Below are 16,703 nucleotides of genomic sequence, written 5' to 3'. Positions count from 1 at the left end.
TAACGAGTAATTGTGGATGTTTAATTGCTCTTTATTTTCGCGTTTTCTGTATCGAAATTGTTTTATTATATTTCAGAGTAACAGTTTAATGTATTTGTACCGTGTTGGTTTAGGTAAATGTGTTAGCACGCTTGTTAATGACATAATATCGACTATTCGATTGTACAATTGAATGAAAGCTGATTTATATTTAATTACAGTTGATGAGATTACTGTTTGTTCGTATTTAATGGTTTTAGGTTGTTGGAAAAAGCGTTTTGCTTGTTTTATGATGGAGTGTGGGGAACTTGTTCAAGTTAAAAAATTGTTTCATTGAAAGAATATTATCTATACTATAAATCTCAAAAACTAACAGTGAGGATGTACTCTCGTACATATAAAAAGCAATTAATTTTAGTTTATAATTATTTTCAATAAATAGTGATGCGCTGTCTTCTTGTGGTGTATGAAGCAGAAGCATAATACCTACATCTGTTTCAAGGATTGATGTTATTTACGGTCCAGTAGGTTTCATTGTATTATATAGGTACCAGCTTAATGCTCTACATTCACTCTTTTTGTAATAAATCTAAATATGTTGTGTATGTTCATTTCCTTTTAAAACAATACATTTGAACTTGGTTTTCTTTAAGGTTAACAAGGTAAGGTAAATTAATTTCAAAATATTGTTATGGCATGCAGTGAATTAAGTTGGTGTAAGTTGACATAGATCATATATTTTATTTTATCTTTCTTTTAAATTATATTTCCTTTATTGAATTAAATATAATCGATAGAAAAAGTTCTACTAGATGAAGCTCCATGTCATATTCCACTAATTATATCAGATACAAAGTAAAAAAAAAATACTATTCATCTAGAATAATGTACTTTATAGTTTAGTAACTAACGTTGCGTAAGTCGTAACTCTGAGTGACTGTGGATGCTTTCATATTTTTCGCTGATACATGTCATTTCTATTGAATATCATTTTGAAAGAGCAATATTATTAAAAACTAGCGGTCCGCCCCGGCTTCGCCCGTGGTACATATTTACGTTTTCTTTACATAAAAACCATCCTCGTACTTCAAGGAATATAATAAAAAAAGAATTATCGAAATCGGTTCAGCCGTTCTCGAGTTATGCGCTTACCAACACATTTTGCGATTCATTTTTATATTATAGATTTTAAATTGAAACTCTATTTTTTAATTAGTTATTCTGTTTCTCTAGAAAGTGTTTTGTGATATACCTATTATTGTAGATAGAGTTCTTTATCGCAGCTTTTGCCCTCAAACAATAAACAAGGAAATAAAAATAATACAACAATAATAATTTTTAAATGGTTTATTTGTCGTTTGTTTCAATGCGTTATATATTTAAATAAGTTTCATAACAAAAGTTTATGGTAGGTATAAATATTCTTATTCTATCATATGACTGTATGCTCTAATTCGAGTTATAATCTGGGTTATGATAGGCAATATAGGACTTATACAGGTATATGATATAAATCACGTATAAAATTATTGCAAGGGTAGATAACGTATTTAAGCCATCATATATGCTTCTTAATTTTCACGAAATCATAACAGTATTTCTTTATTACTAGCCACCTTAGAGATTCCTTCCAATAATAATCACAAATTTTAATCTCGTTTGGGTTAATAAACATTTAAATTGGCCGTATAATATTAATAAGTATAAAAATATTAATTCCAGAACATCTTATTAACACAATGGTTAAGGTCTCATGAAATGAATCTACAAAAATAGCCAATAAATAACGTAATAACTTCATTTTGTACCCCTTACCATCAGAGCAACTGGTTTATTGCGTATTATACATAAATATTGTATCAATGGGGCATAAACTAAGAGTCAGATAGTTTCAAGTATGGTCTAAAGTAATTTTATTTAGTCCTTACTTTTATGTGAGTAATGGAAACATATTTTTTATGTATCTAATATAGGTTAAATGATACTTAATGCACGGAACTTAATTTTAAAATAAGTCATAAAATCAACTACATATAATAATTCAATTAAAATAGCATGAACAGTAAAATATTTCATTTTCTCATCATCTATTGTTTCGACGATTTCCAAAAAAGCAAATTACCAGCAAGCGTAAACGCAAAACAACTGAAAAGTTACAGCGCAGTTAGCTGGCTGACGGTTAATTATTCAACTCGTTAGTTATTCGAGTTTGTTGTTCAAGTTAGATTATTTAAAACTCTAGCGTGAAAATAAATTGATCATTATAAATTTCAGTAACGCATTTTTTTGTGAGTACAACATCTGACTCCCAGTCTATCCCCGATACGATTCTGTCAATGCTATGATTGTTCTAAGCGAATTATTACTTTATATTTCATTCCTAAATACAATTAGTATACTTTAACAATATTCTCAATAATAAAAGTTAACGCATTATATTATAGTATGAAGTAAGTATTCTATATTGCTCATTTTTGTACAAAGTTTTCATAAAGTATTGGTGTTTTATTTCAGAAAATATAATTAATGTATAACTACAATTTAATTACATGATTTAAATATTTAATTACAATACATTAAATGGCTATAGATACTGTTTGAGGAACTACATAGTAAATAAACGAGGAATAAAGGTCTAGGAGAAAAAATATACAACATCACTTAAATGATGAGGTGAGGAACGGACGAAATATCAACGTAAGAGCGCAATAACAGCTAACAGACTAACTGTACATTAAGGATCGAGCGAAAAATATATTCACAATAATAATATTATCTAAACAAGTTAAGTACAAAATCGAAAACATTAATTAACTTATATACATCTTTATATACAAAGCTATCACATCTTACAAATTCATATCACTATTTACATTATTGCAAGTTTTAGTACTCGTAGTCACGTCCGTGTTAATTGTCTTTTTTCGTGAAACGTTTGAATAATCTTATAATATTATTCACAACGTTTATCACTATAGCCTTATGTTACACATACACTATATGTGGTTTTTCAGGGGTCCGGTGTGGAGTAATAGTTTCATACGCAAACTGTTGATAAATGTGTTCTTCACTGTCTTCTTGGTAATACGGATTCTTGTCCATGCTCTGCCAAGGAGGATTTAATGAATGGAAGTTATTGGTCACTGACGAACCAATCATTAGATATCTGTCTACTTCCCTTTTGTTGTCAGCTTCTCTCCCACGCGTCGTATAGACCAACCCATTGCCTAGTTTCGAAACGTCACCATTTAACATGACGCTGGTCATGACTTGTTTCGATTTATTTCCTTTACACTTTTTCAACGGTCCCATGAAGTATAAAACTCCACCAACTATACTAGTAATGATGCTAATTGTCATCACCACGATAGCAACCACCACCCAACCACTGGAGCACCCGAATTCAGATTCTGGGATTTGCACAAAATGAATGCCCTTTAAGTGAACAGGTGCAGCACACTTGATATCTTCATAATCAATTTTCAATATAGTACTTGTATTTTCAGACTTTTTACTACGTATTTCACATTCTCTTCCAAGCTTCCAGAGCCATAGGAGTGAACAATTACATACAAATGGATTGCCAGAGATTTCTAGCTCTTGTAATGTGTCGATTGGGAAATGAGATGCTTCGAGTGTTTCTAATGCATTATTTTTCATATAAATGTGAGTCAATTTAGGATTTCCATGAAATAATCTCGGAGGCACTTCTCTCACTCTTAAATTTTCATTCATCCAAATCTTTTGTAGATTAATATTATCAACAAATGCTCTAGCGTCTATTCTCTCTAAATTGAATATTCTACTTAGATGTAAATGTTTTAAATGAAAGAGACTTTGGAAAGACAGTGATGTTATATTATAGAAGAAATTACCACTTAAGTACAAGTGCGATAAATTTGATAATTTTGATAGTGCAGATGTAGGAATTGTTGTCATATTATTATCACTTAAGTCTAGATGCCGCAAGGATGGCAAATTATGTAATCCTAGGGGATCGATTTCTTCAATTATATTGTTATTCAAATCTAAATGTCTTAATTCCTTTAAGTACGGAATACCGTGCTTAGCTATTTTCTGAATCAAATTTTCAGAAAGATCCAGATATTCCATACGAATAACAGTCAGCAAATTAACTGACGGTATTTCCAGAATAGAATTATTCTTTAAAGAAAGAATTCTCAGCGAAGATAAAGGTTCAAATGTGTCTGCTTCGAATGTCACCAATTTATTATTTGACAAATCCAGTCTTTCTAAAACTGAGAGATCTTTGAATGTTTGCACTTGTATAATCGATATCTCATTATTCGATAAATCCAAATCAATAAGTCTCTTCAGTCCAACAAATGTGTCCTTATCTAATTTTCTTAGTGCATTGTGACTTACATTAAGATGGGTCATCTCAATATTGGTATCAAAATTTTTACTACCTAAGTCTTGTACTCTGTTGTACGAGATATCGAGGATGGTTAGTTGCGTGTAGAAACCGAAGGTGTAGAGAAGGTTGTCGATAGCATTGTGGGTAAGGTTTATGTGGGTCGCTTCTGGGTTCAGTTGTATAGGCACAATTTCGAGGCCTGCGTTGGCGCAAGACGCCGCTCTGAGCGCGTCGTCGCAGGCGCATCGCGGGGGACACAAGGTACGAGCCGCTGCCGTCCATGCCCACGCCACCACTACCACCCAGCTCCAGTGTGCTACGCCGCGTGAGCCCATAACATTTCATATATGAGCCACCTAGTACCTGGAATAAAAGAAAATACAAATATTAAATATGATAACAAAAGTAATTTAGCAAACGCCTAATTTGATTTTCTTTTAACATTTTTGAGATTTAACATTTGCATTACCATAACTAATTAAATACTTCTTTAAACGAGAGGGGAGAGTTGAACACAAAAACCTTATCATTATGATAAAATCTTAATCAAATTTCTGGTCCGAACTGCGCTTAACAAATGTATCCCTCCACCGCAATTATTTTGTTTGTGAAAGAGTAGGATTGTTGGATTAATATTATATTAGATTTATACGCATTCTCGATAACAAAGTTTGTCCATTTACATTTTAGCCGAATACATTATTATAATACCATGTTCATATCGTTCTAATTTAATTATAAGTTTTGGTTGTTATGTTTTACAGTGATTAGCCAATCAGGGTACTTAATAATATCATTGTTATTTTGTTTAACAATAAACAGTAACCATATAATGCTTTCGGCACCACTAAAATAGGTATTATTGTTTACCCACGTTAACACACTATACATGTTTCTTCCTAGACTATCGTACGTCTTACGAGAAACTTGTAGCTTGAACCCGTTTCACTAATCCTTTGCCGCCCGAACAATTCCTTCACAATACCTACCAAAACGCTCGGCTATTAACAAAGGAGCGTTTGGTACTTTAAATTAAATGTTCGGCTTTACAATTCGACGGAATGTATAATGAATAGCACCGTAACATCTGTTAACGAAAGCGAACGATCTCAAAAGTTTTCACGCGCGGGAATAACTAATTGCGAAGGTTGGAATTCAATTTATGGCTTCTAGTGTACCTCCAGGGAGATCACGCCATGCTAAAGTATTAATAATGCAAAACAGTGTCACGAAAAGTTTTTGATTCCCGATGCAAATTGAATTAGAAAACGAAGCAAAGCTGGAACTCGGCTCAGCACTTCGTCAGTTATTGTTGACTTGCTAAATGTTAATCCATTTATCTTAACCGATAAGTACAATGTTCGAAAGATAAAATTTACCCTCCGCGGAATAAATACAATTTTATGAGCAGTTAACGTTCTGAGAATTCGTCTTTGGGAGGACGTGAGAAGTCGACCTCTTTAGCCTCCCTTCGCAATTTGATATCATCCTGTACGAATGGATTAGGTACCCCATCGCGCCTGAATTACAGAAACCATACGTATACGCACATTCGATACATATCAGACCCGGTATTAAGATGGATTAATTCTGTACCTTTTTTATTAGAAGCTCAAACTTGGATTTAAAATTTTCATGATATCGACATTTATATGTAAATAATACATAAAATAGGTAAACTGTATTTATTGTTCCCTTTTGGGATTACTCAAAGGTGGTCGTGGTTAAGCGGCTCCTATAAAAGGGCCAAAAGGGAGGGCACGCCCTCTATTTCCGAGCCTAAACTGCTCCGGCCGGGACTCTTTTGTCTTTTAATTTCCTGTCCGCCAGTGCGCGTTGAGATCCTGAATTTCGCTTTCGTGAGCTTCGTTAACTTGTTTCGCCCTTTGTTGTTAGGTACTGAACTTTTCTATTACGTCACATCGATTGAAACCGCTAAATTCATTGGAAAATTTAAGAATTGCTGCCCCAAAAAGCGAATGAGCAACGATTTTAACGTCTTAATTTCGCTTTTATGTAACGCAAATGACTTTTGAACTTTGTTCTTTTGACATGATCAAAGATTGAGTGAAATTAAAGTTATATTTATTCTTGGAAACTTTTTAATTTATTTTTATACTTATGATTACTTACAATAGCATGGCTTTTATAGCCCTAAGTAAGAAGTAAGTTCCCTTGTTCTGAAGATTTAATTAAATGTGGAATTCCCGGAGACCAATAACCCTGTTATATCTATTACAAAGCTAACCGCTAACTATCGAAGATGCCAGTAATTTACTAAGCATTGGTAAACGGTAAATTCAATGTTAAAGGCAATGGTCTCACCACAATTAATAAATGTCAACAGCGCCGGGATATTTTAATTATTATCAAAACTATCCACTTAGTTGTATCTCATTGTGGTTTTAGTAATCAACGGAGGTAGCGAACGGTTCCCACTAAAGTTATCACGATGTTAATACAACTTGAGACATTACTAACACAAAGGACGGTTTACGAGGGGCGCCGAGACAATAAAACCAGTGTAAAAGTCGGCTAACCACTCCCCAGAAAATATCCGAACCCTCTCCACTTCGACTAGCTTAAGTCGTGCAATGTTTTAATAATACCCAAAGCTAAAAAATTACCCAGTAGTTGATTACGTTTTCGAAGCAGTGTTTGGAAATTGTTTTGACTCAGTTCTGTTTGTAGCACAAAATACACATGTTTGCGTTGGTTTTAAGCTAAGGACTGGTATAATGAGAAAACTTGGTCAGCTCCCGAGTCCAACGCTTCGAGACTCCGGTAAAACACAAAAAGCTGGCGAATGACAAGCGTTCTAAATGCAAGTGCAACTTCACGTTGAGTTCTACGAAAATAAATGACGGCATTCCTCTACTTACGAAGAAATGTTGTAAATGGAGTTTGTAGAATCTGCAACTTTAAACAAATAGACGACTCTACATTAACAGAAGTAGATTTTGTAACGTTCAAAGAAATGCACTTATGTTGTATTGTTTACATGGAACGTTAAATAATATCCATCATGAAGACGAAAATTACAGTTACAATAAGTTAATCATATTAATAATGGGTGATATTAATTGAATTTCTATTGGTGTTCCAATTTCTAATTAGTCTCTCGGGCAATATTAATTAAATAATAACCAACATAACGATGATAAACTGTCCACACCCCTCACTAACAGATTTCAATATTGTGAGGGAACCACACCTGCTATAAGTTGTCCTTACTATTGATTTTGTAATCAAAGATCGATTAGAGAAATTCCTTTAGGAAATACGAGATAATGTTATGAATAGAATATAAATCAGTTATTCGTTCTGATTATAATCCAACTAGGATAAGTTTTTATATACGTAAAGATGAAACAATATAAGAAGTTATTTATGTTTATTTCTAAACAAACAAAATGCTAATACTTAATATTGATGTTGCAAAAAACAAGAAAGTACCGATCTCCATAATATCTTGGCATCAACAAAGTAACAAAAAAGGAAGTTCACGAACAAAACACCTACACAATTCCATTTTCTCTTTCATCGTAACGGAGCGAACTTAGTGAATCAGTCTTCTCTATGGGCGCTTTTATAAACGCAATAATGAGAAGTGCTAAGGCGGCATTCAGCTGTGAGCCATAACGAGGGCCGTCAATGAATCGTCCATGAGGCGGGACAAAACTTGCCTCTCGCGGGTTAATCGAGCTGCCGCGGCACTCAGCCGCACACCGCCGCGCCAAGTCGCACACATGAGCTAGCCAACGGGCTTTTAGCACCCGTTTGCTTTAGCTTTGACTTTCGTCACTAGCCTCCATCCGATACGGGCACGGATGAATAGTCAATGAATGAATTTAGGCCAGAACGGACGGCGCAGATTAAAACCATGTTTGTTCTCGCCTAACTCGATTCAAAATGCTCAGGCGTTGAATGCTTCATTTGGACGTTGTTTCGACCCACTGATAAATGAGCGAGTTGTTTCAAGTCGCATTTTCAGTGTTCAATGTTCAAAAGACCTAGTTACAAAATGGGTAAATAGTCGTAAATAATCTTCATAGTAAACAAGTAAATATTAATTATTAGTATTTAAATTATTTAATTGTCTAATAAATTCAATTTTCATACAAAACTGCAATCGATATCACATTTCATTAAATAATAATATTATGTAATGGAAATTTTAGTCAAAGATCATAAATCTTTATAAATAAAAGGTAGCGTCAGCCCTAATGAAGTTGTATGAAAGACTGGAAAATTAGTCAATACCCTTAACCGATATGCGCATCTTGAACGGAATCGTCGAGGCTGAATAATGAAATAGCTCATTGAAGCGCTATCGTCACTCAGAAGCCATCGGAACGCGATCGCGCCGACCGAGCCCGAGCGAAAATCCCAAGGATTCCGTGTGAGATATCTGGCGGCTCTTTTAGGGTTATTTAATGGAGTGGGTTTTAGGCAAATGAGTCGAATACATCTCCTTCTCCTTACGTTGAAAAATCCGTGTTTTCAATAAATAAAGACCGGCCATGAAATAAATTAGCCCCGCACTTTGTCTTCATTCAGAAAGCGAAGCCTTTTATGTGAATAAAAATTGGTAGACACTTATGGCAAATTGCCAATACGGGAAAATGGAAATAGTCTAGTTAGCGGAAGCGTACTCATTCTCAGAACGCCGCAAAAAGTAACAATAAAATTAAATGTAATTGTGCTTCGAAGCTGCGTACTCACCGAAACACGTACGTTTATATTCAAATTTGAAACCATCAATGCGTGTGCATTAAGCCTTACAGCCAAGTGCAGATAATTGAAACCGTATACATATAGTTTTAACTGATATTTATGAAAGCTGAATGCGAAATGCGGAGGTTTTAACCCGACGCGAGCGTAAAGCTATATATCTGTAGCTGTACGTCTGTACCGCGCTTAGCTCAGTCGCGTCTCGAAAAGAGTAACGTGCAACAAAATCCCACGTTTCAGTTTCCATTCCCTATTGCAACATACGGGGGATTTCCGGTAACGTATTCAAAGTTTGCAGCCGAGGCTACGGGGTTAGAACGTAATGCGTTTTATGAATGAATGAACGATGAATGGGAGGATTTCACTTCAAGTAACCGTTGGCCTGAGACAAGCGCAGCGATACGTGCAATGTGCCAGTTTTTGCACTGAGCCGTTTCGTATTATGAGCATTTCTTTTGCATTGAATTTACTTCCGTTGGTTTACTGATCTAATATGAATTTTAATGAACAATTACAACGGTTTGTATTTTTATTTTAAGTATAGCTAAAACTCGAAAGAAAGATACATTTTCTTCCTTAAGAAATTCAGAAGAACACTAAAAAGCTTCTTGTAGGTGTATTTTATCCGGGTGGTCTAAGAATCACCCTCCGGGAAATATAAAAAAATAAAGAACCGGCCAGTTACAACGACAAATTAATCACGTACTTTTCAACCAAAAAAGTAGCCTGTGAATACGAAGTTTTGAAGCATCCAAAGTACAAGACAAGGACTTCATTATGCCCGCTGTTTAAACCGTGAAAGAAAGAATTACAAGGAACCCGATATTATCCTTTTAAATTAAGCTTTTAAACCAGATTAAATTACAGCCTTATACCTACACGATAGAGTCTAGATTTGTGATGAAACTAGTTGTATTTGTTAATAGCTCTATACGATGTCATCAGTGTATCAATGCAATGTGATGATGTGATGTAAAACCAATGAATTTCGTAATACGCGAGTTGAATCGTCCATAGCCCTGTTCCTATTTGATCAGAATCAAGAGGTATTTATTAATCAGTGTTCTGCAAATGGTTTGCGACGCTCAAAGGCTATATTGAGTTGATTAATACGATTTGCCCATGATTTGCCCTTTGGACATTGATTGCATTACTAGAAGACCAAAACGACGAAAACTGTTCACTCGCCTAGAAAACGAGTCTCGTTAAAACGTAATTTGATTATCATTCCTTCGAGTGAAAAATAGTTAAAAAGAAACTAAATACAATCATGCTTGTAGCTACAATACAAAATAAACATAGAAGATAGTAGAACATGACCCATAAATGTAAACAGCGATCAATGATTTGAGTTAAATTGCATTACAACGGGCTTCAATTATAAAAGTAGTTCATTGAAGTACTCAGTACTCTGTTACGACCGTTTTATTGTAAAAACGGTTAACAAGGCTTAGAATGCCTAGCGGGATCACATCCTGGGCTATGCAATAATGTGGGTAAAAAGCAGGCATGTATGTACCGCAAGACAGACTAGCTCCATCTTATCAGTCGCTTCCGGAGGTCAGTGTCCTGACCAAGAGATAGCGTGATTTATTGCGGACGATATGTCTCTATGGATATTGGATACATTGTCGATACATTGTATTCGGAATAGATTTAACAGCCATTGATGCTTGATACAGCTACAAAAATGGTATCAAAGATATCAGATGATTGATCAAAGTTCTCATTTTGAATATAATAAATCATTAAATCTTGCTAAAAACAACGTCGTGTATATTCTTAAAATTAATTTTGATATTTAATAAAAATTCAAATAACAAGTAAACTTTACATTTAACAGAAATATGAGCATAATGTTAGTTAAAATTAAAATACAAATTGCTTGTGAAACTGACGTTTTATATTCAACAAACAATGTATTTTTATTCATGATTTTCAATATAAAACACACTGAAGCAAAGCATTGCAAGCTTTTCAAGCATGACAATATTACACAAAGACGTGCGAAGTTGTTGGACAAGTTTCTATAAACTCCTTTTGAAGAGTAGCGTTTGCAGTTTCCATCGCTATAAGTTCCTAGACAACAGATTTCTACAACAAGATTCATTAAAATATCTAAATGCTAACTTGGGGCGTCCTTGTCTATTAAAAGTTTGTTATTTGCGAAACATATCTTTATATGGTGATAATTATTAACATCAAAATTCTAAACTAAGTTTACGTGGGTGTTCATTCACCTCAAAGTTGTGGATACATTATTGAGAGTTATTATTGATTAACATAGATACAATTGACATAAAATTAACAACATATTTCTAATTTCAACGGCGACAAAAACTTCAAATCCTAGTGGGAACATATCATCACAAATCGGAGTAGTTCAAATTTCATGAAATCGAAACTCATATCTATGAAACTGCCATTTACCTTCAAAATGCGTTGTGTTTATGAGACATCTCCCACGAGATCGCCTACCACAACCGCATGTTATCCGATGATCTATCTACGGTAGAGGACGTATCGATTACATCTACGAACACCAATCTAGCCAATACACTTAAGGAATAAGAACTATATTCGTGTATCAATTATATCTAGAGTCGTAAGATTTTAAGGCAAGAGATATCGGTTACTAATCGCGGCCGGCGTGTATAAATCAAAATTGGTAAATGGACCATAAAAAATAAGTTTAATAGTAAGTCAATGTGTGATGGGAAAATAGTGTAATAAACAAAACATCAATGTTTATCACTATTTATGAGACGACTTCGTAATTAGATACTAAAAGCATTTAAATACATATATAAAGAAATATGATTAAATTTTATATGATACTAGCGGTCCGCCCCGGCTTCGCCCGTGGTACATAATTACGTTTTCTCTACATAAGAACCATCCTCGTACTTCAAGGAATATAATAAAAAAATAATTATCGAAATCGGTTAAGCCGTTCTCGAGTTATGCGCTTACCAACACATTTTGCGATTCATTACGACAATTTTGCGATACATAATAAACAGAGTTTCGAGTGAAAGCAATACTCTCGGTAAAAGTTAGAAAACATTTCTTGAATACAACTCTCAAAGAATAAACCCTTGTGGTCTCCAAACCACTAAGTGTTCCGTTCGTATCAAATGTAGAGTAAGCCAAATTCAAAATGTTCCCACCGTTTCGCTTCACCGCCCATGAATATAACATTTCAAACTTCCATAATTATTTTTCTCGTGAACCAATACAACAATTATAGCATTCGTCACGATCTCAGAATGATTTGAGACTATATAATGAATCGTTATAAAAAGCATTGGGAATGCTGCGTAATTCACTTTACTTCGTAGCATGTACAATAGATCACATTTCGTAATTCAGTTTCGAATATTTCGTTATACACTTGTTTTGAAAGTTATCCAATAAAATAAAATTTAAAATTGCGTCGTACATTTAATAATGTTCAAAAGACTATATTCTAGCGCCGCGCCAAAACTTTCAATATACCGTCACATAATTTTATCCAAGTAAAAAGGGAATATTTGCATGTTGGATCTAAGCGTCGCTGCGAGCTTACACGCCCCTACGCTTCATAAAAAACTTACGTGTAGTACAAGCATCGCCGTCTACCAAGTTTCAGTCGACGTTCGTGAGACCTCCGAATACAGTTCATGAGTAAAACGTTCTCTCGTACCTACATGAGACATAACAATATAACAATGAAACTATATCCCGTGCGAGACTGAGGTACAAATAGCCCGCCCTATTCGAATTCACGTCAAGTCGTCGTATTTGTAATTCAACACTGAGTCCCCGCGTATGTATTGTTTCACCTACGACCGCTAAAGGGGAAGCTCTTTGTTCATAAAACATTTATTAGTCGCGAATCGTTAATGAATTTGGCTTGAGGCTGTTCAAATTAAGCAAGTAGGGCGACGCGGTGCCCTAGACTTGAACAATATTGCGATCCGCAAATACGGAAATGTAACCACAATGACAATTTGGTGCTTAGTCGACATCCGTTTTCTCCTGTTTAAATCTTATTTACTTGGTCCTTTTGTTCAAAATGTAAAAAATGGATCAAGTTGAAAAAATAGCAACTCCGCCTTAAGGCAAAATAAAGGTGAAATGATTTTTACGTATAAAGAAAACTTAAAATAAACAATACGCATCACAATTCACAACCATTGAAACAAAAATATCTAACATGAGGATTTCGACCAAAAAATAATTTATATTGAAATTAATACAAAACTCATGAATAATCAACCAACTTTTATTTCCTTTCAATCCCAGCGCCATATATTACTGAAAAATATATTCATGAATTCGTAAACAAGTCTTCAAAGTTGACTACAACGATTGAAACAGGTGCGGTATTAACGGAAAGCTCATAAATATAAAGCAATAATTATGTTAAGGTGCGGCCCAACAACGTTAAAACCACGTAACAGAAGCCGAGAACTGTAAACTTAGATTAGATCGATTTTGTGGAATGGCCATTTCAGAGACCTAAAGTCGATACATAGGTGTAGCAATTCCAAGGGATCTCTAATTTCGTAAAGCCAGTAAACCGTCGTCGAGATGACGAACTAGCTGGAACCGAGGAGATACTCTTCATTAAGGCAGGGAGGAGCGACCCGCGGAGGGGAGGGGAGGGGACGGGCGATGGCTTTATGGGACAATTTGCATTTACACGAGCCCAAGCACAGATTACACCAGCACTTATCCGCCTGTCGAAATGAGACTCACCTCCCGCACCGCTACAGCCTACGACCAAACAAGCCTTTGTTTATATTACGCTGAATTTTTAACCGTCATTTGTTTTGACGGCACGCTCCTTAAACATGACGATATTCATTGCTAAAATGCTTTATTGTTTGATATTCGGTAAGCTTCTTTGCGATTCCATTTTCTGATTACGAGCTTTTATCAATATGAACGCCGATGAATAACAGTTTTTGAAAGGCAAGTCACGATTGTGTTACACTAGATAAGCGTGCTTCATAACGTTGTATTATAATGTTAAAGCCTTCAACAGAGAGCTCATAGTCGGGAATATATTGACATAAACTAAACATTACATAGGTACAATTGAACACAAAAGCGTGTGCACACATAAACCTCTCCAGAACTGTCCCGAAATTTCCATTGACCCACTTATACCTTTGAATTGGTCAGACAAAAGCACGTCAATGCAGGAACATCATTCTGAGCGGCCATCTAACATCAATTTAGAGCCCGTATGAGAAATGACACCACTCGATTACGAAGCAAATTTCAAACGAAACTACGCACGGTAATCCCAAACTAAATTTTATGGCCTTTAAATAATTCCTCCGAGGTACAAAATACCACCCACAGTTTCAATTAAAAATCAATATTACTTATAACGAAATTTAATCAAAGGCAGACAATATAATTTACAAAAGTTCCGAACTATTTTTGACAAAAATGAACAAAGCGATACAACTCGATCCGTTGTAAATTCAACAGAACTTTGTTACACGTTGTGAATAAAACATATTTTGATAACAGTTTATATGTTCATAGAATTGCCAGCTGTCTACAGTCAAATATACCGTATCCAAATATTAAGTTAGCTTAAAGCATAAATATTCATTGAAGCTCACGATCGAGCTATTTGCCACAGTGTCGCCACTGCACGTACCTACTATACCCTTAATCAGGGAAATTGCTAAGTAACCGAGCTGTACCAAAGTTTGTATGATAATGAAATAGCGGAATTGTTACACGAACGTACCCTGTTTGAATTTACCTATCGATAATATTAAGGTAGAGTAATTTATTTCAGTTGAGTTATATCATTTGAATAGCTGTGTTATATCACTATTGCTGCTTGAATTCTCATTCGATGCGTAACCCAAAATGATTACTAACGAATAAAAACTTTGCCTGCGGGCTTAAAAATGATAACTTTAAAATTCCACCTGCGGGCGCATTTAATGTTTATTAGATCTTCGTTATAAAGAGCTTCTAATTTCGACCATTTTTGTTACATTTTAATCTTTAAAGAATAAAACCTATCATTTTGTTTTTAAATTTTAATCAATATCGGTATCCATCGCTTGGGCCCAGCTGTCGCTTGTGGTCATTTGAATTCAGCGAGACGTGAGATTGACCGATTGAACACGCGTTGGAAATCTACATAGCTACATGTCTGAGCCAAAAATTGCATTGAAAAGTTTAGCACGAAAATATCAACACATAGAAAATATAATTTATATTCATATTTATATATTACTTTAGTTTTCCATTTTTACTTATTATGAATAAGAACAAGATCACTTAAACTGATGAAATGTAACGTAAAAGCAATATTTTAAAATATTATGCCATTTTAGTTTCACGTGGAAAAATATTTACATACTCTATATCAAATAAGAGCACGAGCTATGTAACGTTCAACTTCACGAAATTATTTTAAACATTTTTTCCACGAAATTTTTTCCAAGATAAATGTTATTCAGAGTAATTTTAGTAATGGCTTTTTTAACATTTACTTATGTAATTTATTATTTTTCGTACGATCTTACTTCTGTGCATATTCTTCGACTCTTATCAAGGGGAGACTGAAGCTTGATTTACTAATTTCAAATACAAATTATGTAATTTCATACAACATTTATGCCATACTCTACTCTCTATGTAATTTTGGGGCAAAATGAAAGCGTACAATAGGACAAATAGGAAGAACTTTAATCAGGTCCGATTTCCGATTTCCAGTTGGTTCTCACAAACTCAATCGTTTTAATGCATCCAAGATAATCTTTTGCGAAGTTGCACGTACGGTATCTAGCATGCAAAAAAGTATACTCATAAAGGTTGCATAAAAGAACAATTTTTTGCAATAGCCATACGAAACCGGAACCGAAACGCTGCAATTGTGAAACGAAACAGTTTTTCAATCTCGGTACAAATGGTGGAACATTTACAAAGCTTAGAGGGAACACCGCACAAATGGTCCGCAGGTGTTGTTCTATTGAAAAAAGATACAAATCACCCCTTTCTTTTGATTTTCATGACAAATTGGTGAATGTGGACGGTATGCTGTTAGTACCTTGCAAGCCTGTTTTATGTTATACATATTTAGTTTGTATGAAACACTAGAGGAGATCAAGTTAGGGAACAACATTTCAATTATTTTCTTTTTTAGAAAACCAAAGCTTTTGTAATAATAGACAATATAAATAATTGTGGGTTTGTTAACTTACCTACCTAATTATAGGCAGTGGCTTGATGTTATAACGCTGCAGATGTCCAATTCATTAGCTTTTAGTTTTGTTTAGGACTGCAACTAAAATCTGAAACAATGAAAATATAATTTATTAAATACTGTTCTATAATGGATATATTATTATTTAAATGTCATCAACAATTCGTACCACTTTCTCACTATAATCATCACTCATAATATTTACTATCTTCTAAAAGCACTATTACAAGCATTATAAATTATAATGCTTCGATAGAGGATATTCACGTTTAAGACCCTATAAAACAGACCTTCATAAATGAGAGTTTATGGACCCTCGTAATTCATGATCTTTCTTACTTACTAACTACGCGAGTATTTCTTGTCTGTAAACATTAAGAGCGA

At 34.4% G+C, this 16,703-nt stretch overlaps 1 protein-coding gene across 2 annotated transcripts in view; it reads right to left on the bottom strand.

The window, feature by feature from the left end:
- Positions 1–1,311: 1,311 nt before the first annotated feature.
- Positions 1,312–16,703, bottom strand: part of LOC149487646 (uncharacterized) — a 49,600-nt gene continuing 34,208 nt past the window's right edge. The window contains exons 2-3 of one of the 2 annotated variants that reach the window (XM_089696213.1): positions 16,318–16,407; positions 1,312–4,720 (exon numbers count right to left, since the gene is read on the bottom strand). In XM_089696213.1, the coding sequence (XP_089552339.1) occupies positions 2,965–4,692 (1,728 nt within the window). In that variant the 5' untranslated portion in view covers positions 4,693–4,720; positions 16,318–16,407 and the 3' untranslated portion in view covers positions 1,312–2,964. The remainder of the gene's footprint in view (positions 4,721–16,317; positions 16,408–16,703) is intronic. The other variant, XM_089696214.1, reaches the window with a different exon arrangement.

Source organism: Colias philodice, chromosome 6 (genome assembly GCF_061535455.1).
Source record: "Colias philodice isolate Cphi_HAF_F1 chromosome 6, ilColPhil1 Martin Lab GWU primary, whole genome shotgun sequence".
NCBI classification, from domain to species: Eukaryota; Metazoa; Arthropoda; class Insecta; order Lepidoptera; family Pieridae; genus Colias; species Colias philodice.
Note: the sequence above shows the minus strand (reverse complement) of the source record. Positions and strands in the feature narration are given on the sequence as shown.